General features: G+C 41.5%; 1 protein-coding gene across 3 annotated transcripts; it reads right to left on the bottom strand.

The window, feature by feature from the left end:
- Window positions 1-293: 293 nt before the first annotated feature.
- Window positions 294-10,992, bottom strand: Mc2r (melanocortin 2 receptor). 3 transcript variants are annotated; one of them, XM_032886114.1, is made up of 3 exons: window positions 10,833-10,916; window positions 7,522-7,578; window positions 332-1,317 (listed from the first exon to the last, which is right to left on the bottom strand). In XM_032886114.1, the coding sequence occupies exon 3, from the start codon at window positions 1,220-1,222 to the stop codon at window positions 332-334; it is 891 nt and encodes a 296-aa protein (XP_032742005.1). In that variant the 5' UTR covers window positions 1,223-1,317; window positions 7,522-7,578; window positions 10,833-10,916. The 3 variants fall into 3 exon arrangements, with proteins under 3 accessions (XP_032742003.1, XP_032742005.1, XP_032742006.1); XM_032886112.1 differs by lacking the exon at window positions 7,522-7,578 and having other exon boundaries at window positions 294-1,317; window positions 10,833-10,992; XM_032886115.1 differs by lacking the exon at window positions 7,522-7,578 and having other exon boundaries at window positions 332-1,360; window positions 10,833-10,942.
- Window positions 10,993-16,018: the final 5,026 nt, after the last annotated feature.

The raw sequence follows: 16,018 nt of genomic DNA, 5'->3' as shown, positions 1-16,018 counted from the left end.
CTGCTTGGAAAGGCCTCCCATGGCAGTGTTGCCAGGTACCCACAGAAAAACAAATATTTGCTTAACCCAAAGTCCTCACATTTGTATTGCTATGTATACTTTGTAAACCGTCCTTTTTAGCACATCATTTCATCTCTCCATATATAATATAAAGTTTGCAGGTACAGTAAGACTGTGTTAATGAGAAAGGCAGCTATGGGAAATACTAGTCAGTGGGATCATCTACATCTGTTAAAGAAGGAAAGACTGGTCAGAAGAATCATTGGTGTTTGTCTGAGTGCTGTGTTACTTGGTTCCTTTACAACACTCAAAGCAGGGATCAAAAGCTCTACTAATATCTGTTGCAGAAGAGCATCTTTTTGAATGCCTCTCTGAGCTCTGGGCTCCGAAAGGCATATATAAAGGGGTCAATAACTGCATTGCACATAATCAACATGCCATTGACCTGGAAAAGAGACATGTAGCAAACACAGTAAGGGTTATTTGGGCAGAAGGTCATTAAGAGAACATGGAGCACAAAGGGAGCCCAACAGAAGATGAAGACTCCAAGAAGGATGGTCAGGGTCATGGCACCCTTCATGTTGGCTCTAGGAAGGGTAGAGATCTTCCTAGCATGGGAACGGGCAAGTAAGAACATGTGGATGTAGAGACACAGGATAAAAACCAGCATCAAAGGGAACAGCGAGGTGAAGGTGAGCACTGTGGGGATATGGTGGGAGAAGATCACCATGGTGATGCCGCTCCCCGTACAGAACATCCAGATAACCGTTAGGGTGATGACGGTGCGTCGCATGGTCACAATGCTGTGGTATTGCAGGGCATGGAAGATGGTGATGTAGCGGTCAGCTGCAATCACAGACAGGCTGAAGATCGAGCCCAGCAAAGAGAGGACGAACATGCAGTCAATGATGTCATCTGCTGTACTTTCAAAACTGCCACGAGGCTTGAGATAGCCCATGTTTCTGAACATGATCAGGATATTTTCCAAGATCTTATACAGACTGCCCAACATGTCGGAAATGGCCAAACTACAGATGAAAAAGTACATGGGGGACTGGAGATTTTTATTTTTGATCACGGCCAGGAGGACGATCAGGTTCTCCAAAACTCCAATGATGGAGATTGTGAAAAATATCTCTTCTGGCAGAACTACATCAGGACAATCAGAGTTATTTCTTGCTGTGTCGTTGGTGTGTTCATACGAATTGATAATGTGCTTCATTTTTCTTGCTTGCAGTTAAGAAGGGGATGGTGCTTGCTGTTGACCTACAGAAATCCTGATCGGCTCTTCAGAATGTTTTCTTTGTGCAGAAGGATCTGAGGTTTAAGAGAACACAAAAGAACGCATATTGGAGAATGACTGAAAAAATAAAAGCAAGCTGCATTATCTTTGAGAAAACTATATTCCTTCCAAAAACTATCACAGTGTGGTAATTTCAATAAAACATTTTAGTAAACCCTTGTACTAACCAGCCTATGAGTGATGTGGAATTTGGAGCCGTGAGATGATAATGAAATAGTGTCCTCTGCCCTCTTTCTGTTCCTTCTTACTTTTTTTATGAATGAGTTGTGTGTGATAAATGAGAGTGCTGGTGAGACCTTGGATGGGAGAATAATAAAAACAAGGAAAGGAAACACACACACACACACACACACACACACACACACACACACACACACACACAATCTTCTCCAACTTGAAGGTCCTGATGAGAACTTTGGGTTCTTTCTTTTTCCTCACTTTACTTTTCTGAGCCACATCTGACTGAATAGTCTACAACAATGACATTAATGACAAGGGTTTTAATGAGCCTTTCTAAAAGATGGCCGGAGAGTACATGTTATTACTTCAATTTCTAAAGGACCTGGGCTTGGTGATGTGCATGTGTGGTCCCAACTACTCAGGAAACCAAAGTGGGAAGACCTCTTGAACTTAGGATTTCAGCACCAGCCTAAAAAGTATAAAGAGAATGTGTCTCAAAGCAAAAGCAAGACCCAAAGACCAAGAAACAGGAAACAAGGAAGGACCTCGCAGGGTGACTGGAATCTCCGCCGATGTCTAAGAATTTTCACAATACCTCTAGCTGTCCCCCAAACTGGATTTGGTGCTTTTCAGGCTCCCTTGAATCTTTCCAAAGACAAGTCAACCAAGGCGTGTAGTAATTTCTCTGTGATCTGGAGGTCTCTGTTTTATCGCTCTCCCGGAGACCAGCTGGAATCCCTTGTCCTGAGTGGCTGTGTGAGTCTTATCAGGCACTCCGATTCTGACTGCTAACAGTTGTGTGCCCTGCATCTTAATGCACCAGTGTAGGCTCCTAAGAGCAGAACTGAAGAGGTTTGTGCAGGCTGGCAAGCATGCCAGGCTAAGCTGAAAGAAGGAATGTATGTGACTGTTAGGGCTGGGGCTGGGGCTTTCTGAAATCACCTTTGAGTGAACGAGGGGTTCTCTTGGCAGCTTAGATCAACTAACTTCTTTTGTTAATTTTAGTTTCAGTTGATTAGACATGAAACCACTGACAGCTTTGAGGGAAGTTGTGAAAGCTACCGTCTGACTTGACTTCTAATTCTCTTTACTTCAATACTTTTAACCGGTAGGGGACTCTAAATGAGGTTGCGTACTGCTCTCTACTGTGGTGAGTAGGGTAAACAAGCTGGTGAGTCGGGATGCCTAGAACTGATGTTCAAGGCAGTGGTGTGATGTTTCTACCATTGTGGCTTTTGCCATAATAAAGTGTAGAGAGAGATCCTGATTTGAAGTCTCATGATTTACTTAATTTGCAGCCCTCATTACTATTTATATTGAGCGGCTGATTTGCATACCTGACTTAGAAGGACCAGAATCAGGTATGTTGCTGAGAACAATTCCAATAATGCTTCTCCCCTGTGGTTTGTCACCAAAGCTTGACAAGTAGGCTTGTGGCTAAAGAAACCCTTTAAAATTATAAACAACGTAGAAAATTTTAACATTTTTGTTGAAACTGTTGCTTCCTTTCTCATTGTAAAATGAGATCTTTGAGTTTTGCACAATGAGTTTTGATCACATTCAGTCCCATTCCCTGACTCCTCCCAGATTCTTCCTTTCCTTTAGACCCACACAACTTTGGGTCTTTTTCTTAATTAAAACCAAACCAAACTAATGTAAACCAAACCAACCAACCCAACCCAACCCAAACCACAGCAACCAGTAAGCAGAATTTGTGCTTCCCAGGTACTCTTGGTGATGTGGGCTTCTACTGTATCATCTCTCTTTATTATCAATTGATAACAAGCAGTTATTAATTCCATCTTCAAGTAGGGGTGGGACATTATGTGTCACTTACCCTCTCTGCAATAGAACTTTTTGTCTAGCTTGAGCTTGTGTCATGCATGTCATGTCTCATGCATGTTGTCATGAGTACTGTGAGCTCATATGTGCAACCGTCCTGTTGTGTTTGAAAAGCACTATCATCCATCACTGCCTCTGGCACTTTCGGTCTTTCTGCTCCCTCTTCTATAATGACCCCTGAGCCTTGAAAGAAGGGGGCACGATATAGATATCCTATGTAGAGATGAGCATTCTTTAGTTTCTCGTTTTATGCGTCTTGATCAGTTATAGGTCTCTGTTAATCCCCATCTACTACAGACAAAAACTTCTCCAATGAAAGTTGAAAGATACACTAATATCTGGGTATAATCATAAGCCATTAGGAGCTGCTCTAATACCATGACCACTTAGCAAAGTAATAGTCGTAGGTTCTCCCTTAGGGCCTATGACTTGTTTAGCCATAGATTCTTGACCTGCACAATGGTGCCAATTTGAGTTTCAGTAAGCAGGCTTTAAATCTAATCAGAAAATGGTTGGTCACTGCCATGACATTCGTGCCCTTATTGCACTAGTAGGCATTTTCTGTCATGCTGGTCATTATTGTATCTTGCAAAATTCATATCTGGGTAAGCTCCATGATTATTTTCTCATCTAGTAGCATATAAAGCACCTTATAGCACCACAAAAGCTATCTGGTAGAGATGAAGCTTCTAGGTAAGCATCAATTTGATTTTTTCTATGTTCCAATGACTTAAGTATATGGTGTTTTCAGCAATAGAATCTTATTGCCAAATTTAGAGGCTAGCCAGTAGCAATAGCCTTCAGTGTTTGGGTATCTGTGGGACGTTATTGTTGAATAAGTCAAAAAGAGGTAATCCAGTCTTGACATTTCTATATGTTACCATATGGTATCCGGAGAGGGCCCTGTTACCTCTTTCCGGGGTAATTCCATTTAATTTTTAAATATGTGTTTGCATATATTAGTATGAAGAAAACCTAAACATTAAGAAAACAAAAAACCCAGTTAAAAACTGGGGCATGGTACTAGACTAGAATTGTCAAAAGATAAAATACAAATGGCTGAGGAAGATTTTTTTTTAATGTTCAACATCTTTAGCCACCATGGAAATGCAAAAACTACATTGAGATTTTTAATATTAGCCAAGTCAGAATGTCTAAGATCAAACAAACAAACAAACAAACAAACCCCAAATGATGACAGATGCTGGTGTGAGTATGGGGAAAGGGGGCATTTATTCATCACTATAGGGAGCTCTATACACTAGAAATATATCTACCACACAACTCAGCTGTACCACTGTTGGGCATATTTTCTAATGACCCTAATCATCCGACCTAATGACCTAATAATCCCACCACAGACACACCTGCTCATCCAGGCTTGTTGCTGCACTATTCACAACAGCCAAGACATCCATCAGCTGATAAATGGATTTTTTTTTAAATTAGAACGTTTACTCAATGAGACATTATTTACCTGTTACAAAAAGCAAAATCATGAACCGTGGAGGAGATATCAAGAGAGGAGAGATAGAATACAGTGGTATAAAAGGTTACAGGAGAATAATGGAGCAAGAGACAGTACATGAGTGGGGAATGGAAGGACAGAATAGAGGAAAGGATATGAGGAGGGGATAAGGAACACTAAAGACACTTGCGTAGAAATCTAGGATTGTAGATGTTTCGTTAGATGCATACATAAACATATCTAGAATTTAAAATTTTATACATGTATTTAATCTCACGTAGAATCTGAAAAGGTTGATCTCAGAGGAGTTGGTAATAGAGGTGTGGTTTAGGATAGGGAATGAAGAGAGCTTTGTCAAGGGGATCTGTAATGTGTACAGTTAGATACAGAGTTATATTCTGGCATTTTATTGTATGGTAAGGTGCCTGTGTATCAGTACTATTATTGTCAATAGTATATTTCAAAAGAACCAGAAAAAGATTGTGAATATTCTTACCACAAAGGAATCATAAATATTTAAATTGATACGCATGCTAATTACCCCAGTTTGAGCAGGGCACACAATATAGTGCGTGCATTAAATCGTCACATTGTTTCCCGTAAGCACACACAACCGCTATGTGCGAATGAAAATAATTATGAGCAAGCTAACTTTAGAAACAACATAAAAATTAGATTTGCAGCTTGCACAATTAAAAAAACGTGCAAACCGATCCTCCTTGAAAGGCTATTATTCTTCATGAGTGCTTCTTGTTTCCAGAATTAAACCCGTCCTTAGTGGGCTGAGGATGTAGCCCACTTGGTAAAGTGGTTACCTAGTGTGCTTACAAGCTGTGATTTCCTTGCTCCTCAGCTCTCCCTAAATTGAGCTTGGTAACCCACACCTGTAATTGTGGCCATTGGAGGTGGAGGTAAGACAATGTGAAGTTCAAGCCTCAGCTACACAGAGAGTCTGAGGCCAGCTTGGCCTTGTGAGGTCCTGTCTCAAAAGAACACCACTAATGAACACTCGGAGATGAAAATAGGAGAATCTCAAGTTCATTGCCAGTCTTGGTAGTATAGTGAGTTCAAGGATCACAGGAAGTACATTTTAAAACCTAATATCTATGAAACATTCCAAACAAAGATCACTACGTTATTCTAACAAATCAAAGTTAGACACTCTGACCATGTTTAAGAACTATGAAAGCTTTTGAAGATATATTCCAGCCTCTCAATTTGATTTTTTACTAAAAGTCTAGAGCAAGAAGTGCACAGAAAGTGACAGATACAGGCTTATCATGATACTGCAAGAGCATTATACTCCAAGACCTAACACCCTGGCTGACTGTGACCCCAGGTTACTAAAGAAATAATCAATGATGTACACACAAAAATGTTTGTATGTAGTGTTCATTTAATTATCATTATAAGGTAAAAACTAAAACACAAATCATTTCTACCCAACGATAGATTAAATAAACTCTACCAGATCTAAAAGATAGATGTGATAAAAATCCCAGTTCAGTGATATAGAGAATGTGTGTGTGTCACACACACACACACACACACACACACACACACACACACACACACACTTAGCCTATAGTGTTTACAGATTCTATATCCACTAGATATTGAAAATACTAAAAACAATTGCAACTGTACTAGACATATACATGAGTTTCCTAGTCAATAATTCCTAAACAGCACAGTATAAAAATTACCAACATAGCCCTTTTGCTGTGTTAGATATTAGAATTTATCCAGAGGCAGTGTAAAGTATATAGGTGGGTGTGTATAGATTCTCAAAAAATACGATGCCATCTACGTCAAGACTTGAACATCTGGGGATGTTGGCATGCATTAGAGAGCCTGGTTCTAGCACCTCACCAATAGTGAAGAAGGCTGTGACTATTTTATGCAAAACTCACAGAAAAAAATTAGAAGACATGCATTAGATCTTAGTGGTGCATGCCTGAATAGAGCTCAGTTACAGAGCGGTTGCTTGGCATGGGTGAATCTGTGTATTTGAGCGTTAATACTGAAAAAGCTTGGTCGTAGGTAGTGTTGATTGGCAGAATTATTAGTATTTTAAAACATTTTATTTTAGAAGAAATTCGAGTTTATGGAAAATTATGTCACTGAGTTCTCATATATTCTCGTACTCAATTTCTGGTTATTAACGCCTTTACTTACTGTGACCCACTTATCCAATTAATGGACCAATGGAACAACATTCTTATTAACTTAAAATCTGAATTTTGCATTTGTTCAGTGGCTTACAAATTTCTGTCCTGGGATCTCTCATCTAGTATAATATTTTGACTTTACTCAAGGGCAAAAATCATTAGGCTCCTACTGGCTGTGAAAATTTCTTAGGCTTTTCCTTCTTTAAATGAACTTGATGATTTTAATGGAATATTGGTTAAATGTTTTGTAGAATTTGCCAAAGTTGGTGTATTTTTTTTTGTCTAATGTTTTTCTAATGATTGCACTGAGGTTAAAGGTTTGAGAAGGAAGACCACAATAGGTAAACCGTCATTTTCATCACGTCTTATCAAGGGACATACCATCAACATAACTCTTCAGTGTTGTTGTAGGTCATATGACTGACATATGACAGTGTTTTTAGGTTTCCCACTGTATATTTATTCCCCCTATATATCTTTCCTAGAATGCATGCTGTAGAAGAAAGCCACTGGGTGCAATTCACCCTTAAGAGATGGACTATAAATGTCATACCTACTTGAGTGTAGAGGCTTGTGACGGTCAAAGTTGTCAACCTGACGGACTCTAGAATGATCTGTAAAAGATTATCTTGATCAGATTAATTGATATGGGAAGACCCATCTTGATTGTGGGGAGGGCTACCCCCCTGCAGAAGATCATGAACTGTATAAAATAGAGCTGAGCACCAGAAATACTTATTTCTCAATCTCTCTCTCTCTCTCTCTCTCTCTCTCTCTCTCTCTCTCTCTCTCTCAATTTTTATTTTTAGATCTATTTCCTTTTCATCTAAAATATTGAGCGGTTCCAGTAACAACTGTTGAAAAGTCACTCTCTCTCTCTCTCTCTCTCTCTCTCTCTCTCTCTCTCTCTCTCCTCACACACACACACACACACACACACAAGATAAAAATTTAAATGTAACTTTAAAAAAGAGACTTTAAAAAATCTTAGGTCTATTGTGCAGGCACAAACTTTTTCTTGTCACCATTCCTCAAACACGAGTTTAGCAATCACTTAAATGACCTTTCCTTTTCCTTAGCCATTGCAAGTAATCTAGACAGGATTTAAGGTGTGTAATGAGATACACGTAGATTAAACGACATCATTTTCTATGAGAGACTATGAATTTTGGTACCCACAGCAGGTCTTAGAGCTAATTCTCTCCAGACACTGAGGGAGAACCCACCTGCTCAGTAAAAATGCACAAGCTGATCTGTGGCAGGTGACCCTACGCCTTAGTTGAAGGAGAGGAAGGTGTAATGAATAGGGTGCCTAAGGACTCTTTGTTTAGCTGTGTATAAGATGTTTTGGCTCTCAAGAACTGGTGTCCGCTGGATAGGCAGAGAGGCAGATTGGGGTTTCTCAAGCTATCTTTCCTCACACCTTCAGTGTTTGTCCTAAACTGAATCCACCTGAGTGTTTTGAGTTTGACCTAAACGAGTCATATATCTCTTTCTTAAAACTGACAACTCCCATGACAGCTTTCTCTTTGGATCAAAGCGTTGCCTCCAGAAAGACTTTTCCCTTAAACCTTGAGGCAACCTTGACTGGAATTTACTTAATCTTACTATGTATGGTTTATGGTACTAAATAGAAAACAGCCCTGTACTATAACACTGTAAATAGGATTGGATTTGGTTTTGGTTTGAGACAGGGTCCTGCTATGTGGCCCAATTCCATCTACAATTTGGCTCTCCTACCTTGATCTTCTGAATATCAGGATCATAGTCACGTGCCACCAAACCTAGCTAGATGTGTATATGTTATTAATCAAGACTCTATTAAGTGAAGAAGAAGCTCTAAGGAGGGATACCATCCTAATAGGCTTATGGCTTCTTTTGCTAGGTGCAGGATTCCTGGTTTTACACCAAAGCTCCACCCTAAGGGATGGCTGCTTGCTCCAAAGCCAGTGCCTTCCCATTGCATTCTGTGGGGAACACCCTAAGATGGGCTTTAGGGGGAGCCTCTCTCTCTGCACGGTCAGAGGAATGAAAATTTGGGTATTTGATCATACTGGGTAGAGCACAGCAGCTTTAGTGAGCAGCAAGACCAGGGAAAGTAGACCAGGGTGAGAGATGAGAGTGTCTGGTCAAGTTCTCCCTTTGTACTGGTAGATGGACCAAGAGCCCAGGTACTGCTGGGGTCTGGAGAACTTCTGGGAGGAGGACCACTGAAGTATCCATTCTATTTCCTTTCTGCCTTGGCTGTCCTTGACCTTGGCCAGCTAGAGTCTCCCCACCCTGCTGAAGTTATTTTCCTGACCAGAATCAAGCACTTCTTCCTGCTGGGCTTAAAGGCTTCATAAAACTTTGGTGGCTATCACTTGTGTAGTACACTGTTGTTCAAGTTTCATTCGTTGGCAATGTTCTTGCTTTGCACCAAATCTTTCACCTATTGCTGGTACTTTGTGCCAAACATTTTTTAAATTACCCTAAATGCACAGAACAGATGAAACTCAAGAAGGATGACCAAAATGCAAATTCTTCACTTTCTTTAAAAGAGGAACAAGAATACCCTTAGGAGGGGATAGGGAGGCAAAGTTTAGAACAGAGGCAGAAGGAACGCCCATTCAGAACCTACCCCACATATGGCCCATACATATACAGTCACCAAACTAGGTAAGATGGATGAAGCAAAGAAGTGCAGGCTGACAGGAACCGGATGTAGATCTCTCCTGAGAGACACAGCCAGAATACAGCAAATACATAGGCAAATGCTAGCAGCAAACCACTGAACTGAGAACGGGACCCCATTGAAGGAATCAGAGAAAGGACTGAAAGAGCTTGAAGGGGCTTGAGACCCCATCTGAACAACAATACCAAGCAACCAGAGCTTCCAGGGACTAAGCCACTACCTAAAGACTATACATGGACTTACCCTGGACTCTGACCTCATAGGTAGCAATGCATAGCCTAGTAAGAGCACTAGTGGAAGGGGAAGTCCTTGGTCCTGCCAAGACTGAACCCCCAGTGAATGGGATTGTTGGGGGGAGGGCGGTAATGGGGGGAGGAAGGAGGGGAACACCCATAGAGAAGGGAAGGGGGGGCTGGGGGATGTTGGCATGGAAACCAGGAAAGGGAATAACAATTGAAATGTAAATAAGAAATACCCAGTTTAATAAAGATGGAAAAAATATGAAGATGGTGGAAATCAGAAAAAACAAACAAACAAAAAAACAGAAAAACAAAAACAAAACCAATCTTCCAAGAACTGAAGAGCTTGGCTCTTGGAAACGAGAACAGAAGATGCCACTGCAATTGGTCACCATTCTGCCCCACCCTCACACTGCCCAACTCTTAGTTCCCCCTTGCTCTCAGGAGGTCTTGCTTTTGTGCCTCTCTGTACCTTGTACTGGGGCAAGGTTTCTGAGCACACAGCCTTGTGTCTGCTTTCAGGCCGAGAGAGCTCAGACTTCTGCAAATTGCCAGCTCTATCAAATGTTCCCTGAGATGAGACCTACCCGGCTGGTCTTAAACCCAGACGGCACGAAGCAGGAAAACCAAAACTAAAACCGCCCCCCAAAAAAAAAAAAAACCACAAAAATCCAAAAACAAACAAAAACAAAAAAAAACCCAAAACAAAACCCCAAAACACCAAAAACAAAACTTAAAAGGAATGCTACGTAGCATGGCTTAGAAAGATGTCTTTAAAGTCAGTTAAATTTCTGGATGCAAAACAGACCTAGAGCTATTACTGAGATGTCTCAGTGGGTTCTTTAAAAAAAAATCTGCTTTAAGTTGTCGCAAGGCCACAAGAAGTTAAATCTCTTGCTGTGATAGGAGGCACACAGAAGCAACCGAGAGGCAATCGTCTTTTGAAGCTACTCACCCAGTTTCTGCCTCCCCCCTTGTCCTGCCCCTGGCCCGAGGGGATCCCACCAAAAAAGGTTTGTGGCTCTGTGTGCAACCTCACGGACTTAGTTCTTTGCAGGAGCCGCTGTGAGGCTTCGTTTCAGCAACATAATGTTCTTGTTCTGGGGGCTCCCCCGGGCCCCACTCCGACTTCAACTTGAAATTAGGCCAGTGCATAGGAATCCAGTAAACAGTGTTGCTCAATGCACGAAAAGGGTGAACAAGAGCCTTTCGCTCCTCCTGGGAGTGCGGAGGAGGAGGCTTCTTCTCTCTAGGTCTTGCTCAAGGCCTTTCTCTCAGCCCCTCCGAGTACCCTTCCCATCCCCATCTCCTTTGGACTCTGTATATTCTATGACAGCCAGTCAAGCAAAGTCACAAATGTACTGAGTCTTTACTGAATGCACGTTCCAACCGTATGCCACTTTCGGGAGCATACGATCGTGACTACCTTAACTTAGTTATTCTGCACCCCACGTTGCTGCAGTCACTCATGTGTGTGATAGCGGTAGAGCTGCTCAGAATAGCAGGGAGCCATCCTGTGGCGACTCCCCTGGTCTTTTAGCAGAAAACGATCCCCCTTTTAAAAGGCAGAAAGAAAGGTTAAGCAGCTAAAAAAGGATGATTCAGGAAGAGGTTAAAGGGAATGATTTTAATTTCAACCCTAGTTCCATTAGCAAAGCCTGCTGTCATTCCTGAGTCGAGTTTATAATAATTTAATAGGCTTTATAATAATTTAATAGACTATACTAAAGAGGAGCAGAGAAATTAATAAATTCATTAGTAGGGAAGAAAGTTTCAGTTAGACAAAGAAGTAATAGATTTTTATTGTCATACTTTAATTAAGAAATAAGATCCTTCCTTAAGAAGGACGAACCACAATTAAGATTTGGAAGCACTGAGATGTAATTTTTTTCTTAGGTATAGTCCTAGCTTTTCTATTCAGGGTCCAGAGCACTTGAGAAGCCGAGAAATTTGTACAAAACATGCTTACCTTCAGCTCCGAAGTAGGATCTTTCTGGCCAAGAGGACTGAGGGGAGAAAATAATTTTCAAAGGAGAGCAAGCAGAAGATCCTGGCAGCAGGAAAGACCGGAACATACACATCACTGGGAGACAGCTACTTGTTATTGTAACCTTGAGTAAATGTCACTAGAAATGAACGGCATACTTCTGGTAACGCAGAGCTAGAGAGGACAGAGGGAAGGATCTGATGAAGACAGTAGCCCTGGGTCTACACAGAGAAGATTATTTTAAATGTTTCTGACCATGTCCACAGCAGACTATGAAATTGTAAGCCTTTCTCTTTTTTTCCTTTTTAAATGTCATTTTAGAATTGTGCTTGACTTTTCAGGGAAGGCATTAGCGAGTTGGAATTTTGAGGAAATTATTCTGGAAGAAATTGTTTCAAAGTTACCAGTAGACCTCTCAAGACATCTTGTGGACATTTGACTCATTAACCTCATTTGGAGTAAGGAAATAACCCCATTATTCATCTTTTATAAGGCAAACAATGGAGCAGAGGGATTTGTGTGCTTAAGGGCACATTATGGGGCTTGGACCAAGATAAAAAAGAAAACCCAAATCTTCATGTTTTGCCTTTCTTCCCTGTCTAAAACTGTCACGAAAAGCATTATTAATAGTTGCATCATTCTAAGCAAAAACATCCAGTTCTGGGGACTGCCATGTTAATTTTTGTTTGACAAGGTCTTCAGGGAAAGGTGGCCTTTGATGTCACCCACATCGACTTGAAGTAGGGGCCCGCAAAGGCATGGCATGAACTGTGCCCTGAGTCATGTACCCAGCCCGAACCTGATTTTGAAACGTGGACTGCGTCAAGTTTTGGTTGGATCTGGATTTTTAGGTGCTGAGGACAGACAAGTGGCTATTTCTAAAAAAACTACAAACAAAAGGATGTTTTAACCTCTAATTGAAAGATGCTTATCTATGAGTGGTCTGAAAAGGATGTAGGCCTGAGTTTAATTTGTTAGATGAGTAAACACACTTTCATACAGTGACTTTCTCTGGACTCTGCACATGGTCCATAGACGTCTTACACATCTTTTCCCTTAGCAGAGCCGCACAATAGTGACACTGTACAAAAGGGAGACGTTGTCGTCAGAATGAGTCATATGTCAACGTAGGACAACACAGTTCAACTTTCTTACTTGTGGTATCTGAAGGACTTCTGTCTCTGGTGGATACAGTGAACTGGTTGGGAAAACGAGGTAGCCCTGAGAAGACAGGAACTGAGCAGGATAGCAGATGGTGGACCTTGGAGAAGGCCAGCTCAGTCAAGAGTTCCCTATGTGTGGAGCTATGAGCAGCCCGGTACAGTGCTCTGTCAGAGTGCGCTAAGCTTGCTCAAGTGTTGCCTGAAAGGTTAACACTGGTTATTTCACCTTGCCTTTTCTTTCTCTTTCGTTTCCTTCCAATGTTTTAAGAAAAGGGAGCAAATACATTTTGGAAAAAAACAGAAAAAAAAACCCCATAAAACAGAGCCAGGAGATGTGTGTTAGAGTAATAGTTTTGAGGCGGGGTAGGGATGGGTAGACTCTGGGCCTCCATTGTTTCTGGTTGCCCTGATTCTGAGTAGGGATCGGATTTGTGAAATCACTTAGATAACTGTGAAATCATGTACTAAGACTCAGGGTTCTTATAACCTGGTCCCCAAGCTGCTAAAGGAGTGGCCATGGGAAAAAGAGACATCTCAGCCGTGAGCATAGAAGGGCAGGCTTAAAGACTGAGACTCAGACAGGCAGGTTCTGTGACCACTGCACTTCAAATTCATCCCCTCTCCCTCTCAGGATGTGCTGGAACACGAGGAAGCAGGAAGCACACAAGGGGTTCCTGTGTGTTGATTTTTTTCCCCACCACCCCATTCAAGGCTAATGTCTTCCCCATGGCAAAAGAAAATAGAGGAGAAGATGGAGAAAGGCTAGAGCAGAGATCACGGGGACAAAGAAGAGCAACAAGATGAGATGGAGGGAACCATGTTAACAGCATAAAGAACCTGGAGATCCGTAGTTAACTAGCAAATGCTGTTGCCGGTATGTGCTGTTGAGGCAACAACAATTTATATGTTGTTCTCTATGTTCTAACTACAACCATTGTTCTAACTACAACCATTATCCTAAGGGTTTTGCCTAGGGAACCTTTCACCTCCACACTGCGAGGGCTATCGATGTGACTCAGTGATGCTTGCCCAGCGTATACAAGTCTCAGAATTTTATACCCAATACCACATTTTTTAAATGCCTAGCATCAGATCTTTAAATCTTTCGCAACCTGTGTGAGGTGAACATTACCGACTAGTTTAATGAGGCAGAATCCATGATGAGCATTTCTGATTTTAGTCTAAGGTTGAGAAGAAGCCACTGGGATTTAGAAAGTGGGTGATTCAACCTACTTCAGTTTTAAAAGATTTTCTTTGGCTACTTGGGGAGGACACACTGTAGGGATAGAAATGTGGGGGTGCACAATGGCAGAGGTAGAGTCCTCGTGGGGTATGCTGCAGGAGAGACTGGGACATGGTAAAGTGAAGCCACACATAAGCTTTCACAGTTCAGCTTAATTCTTTTAAAGATTTATTTACTGTATTTATGTGAGTACACTGCAGCTGTCCTCAGACACACCAGAAGAGGCCCACTGAATCCCATTACAGATGGTTGTGAGCCACCATGTGGTTGCTGGGAATTGAACTCAGGACCTCTTGAAGAGCAGTCAGTGCTCTTACCCACTGAGCCATCTCTCCAGCCCTGACCTTTATTTTTAAAATAGGGCTGGAGATGCGGCTTGATGCTTATGAGTGTGTACTGCTCCTACAGAGTTAGAGGTTAGAGTTCCAGCATCAAAGACAGGCAGTTCACAATCTATAATTCCAGTACCAGGGGATCTGGTTTCTTCTTCTAGTTTCCATAGGCATGTGTGACATACATCTATACAGACACACAATTAAAACAAAATCAAATGCTTAAAATAGAAATTATAAGTGTTAAAATTCTCAATGTGTTTTTCTTATGGATTTATTTATTTTTTGAGAATTTCATGCTGTGCATTTTTATCTCGTTCTTTCCTGTACACACCTGATCTTTCCTGCTCCTTACAAACCCATGTTCTTCCTCTCTCTAAAAAAACAAAGGTTCTGTTTCCTTTCTTTAAGAAAGAAAAAAAGAAAGAAAGAAGGGAAGGGAGAGAGAGAGAGAGACAGAGAGAGACAGAGAGAGACAGAGAGAGACAGAGAGAGACAGAGAGAGACAGAGAGAGACAGAGACAGAGACAGAGACAGAGACAGAGACAGGGACAGGGACAGGGAGAGGGAGAGGGAGAGGGAGAGGGAGAGAACAGAGACTCTGAAAAGTCCTGGAAAATACAAATCTGTGTCAGTGTTTGCTCCAATGTGCAATCCAGCACTCTGTCCTTGAGGCAAAAAAAAAAAAAAAAAAAAAAAAGCCTTTAATAGACATTTGGGACCAGATCAAAGTACATGAAAGGCATACTATATGACCTGCCTTGTGAAGTCCTTCCTATTCAGGGTCCCAGATAGAGGCATTAATCGATCAAGCCAAAGATGACAAGCTTCTTTCAAATGGACAGTTACTCCCTGATAACTTCACAGCCCCCTGCATAGAAAAGCAAAGCCATGTTGGGTTGCAGGAACACTCTGTGCACAGCCACCACATCCCTACAGCTTTCATTATTGACCACATGAGGCATCATGTGAACTATCTGAACACTCGAGAAGCTACAGACAAGAGAATTGCATCAGGATTGTAAAAACCAAAATAAACAGAATTTCTGGGGGGCAGGTGAGGAAGGAGAGGGATGGTCACTGTAAAAACCATGGAATCTGATTTGTGTTGGCCAACTGCTCTCGAGCATGGGGTCGGCCCTGTGTGATGTCATATCCAATGTCACTCTGTTGAAGGAAACTTATTTTCCCTCTCCGGCAATGATCAATCGTGAGACTCTGTGCTCACACCCACTCTGTGCTGTGTTTGGCTTGAGCTTCTCTAGGTCGTGTGCATGCTGTTATAATCACTCTGAGTTCATATGTGTGCCTTGCTGCAAATGGAAAACTGTTTTCTTAAAGTAAGAAACTTATAATCTGGCTCTTATAATCTTTGGTCTCCTTCTCTCCACATTGATCCTCGAACCTTGAGGTGAG

This window comes from Rattus rattus, chromosome 15 (assembly GCF_011064425.1).
Source record: "Rattus rattus isolate New Zealand chromosome 15, Rrattus_CSIRO_v1, whole genome shotgun sequence".
Lineage (NCBI taxonomy): Eukaryota > Metazoa > Chordata > Mammalia > Rodentia > Muridae > Rattus > Rattus rattus.
Note: the sequence above shows the minus strand (reverse complement) of the source record. Positions and strands in the feature narration are given on the sequence as shown.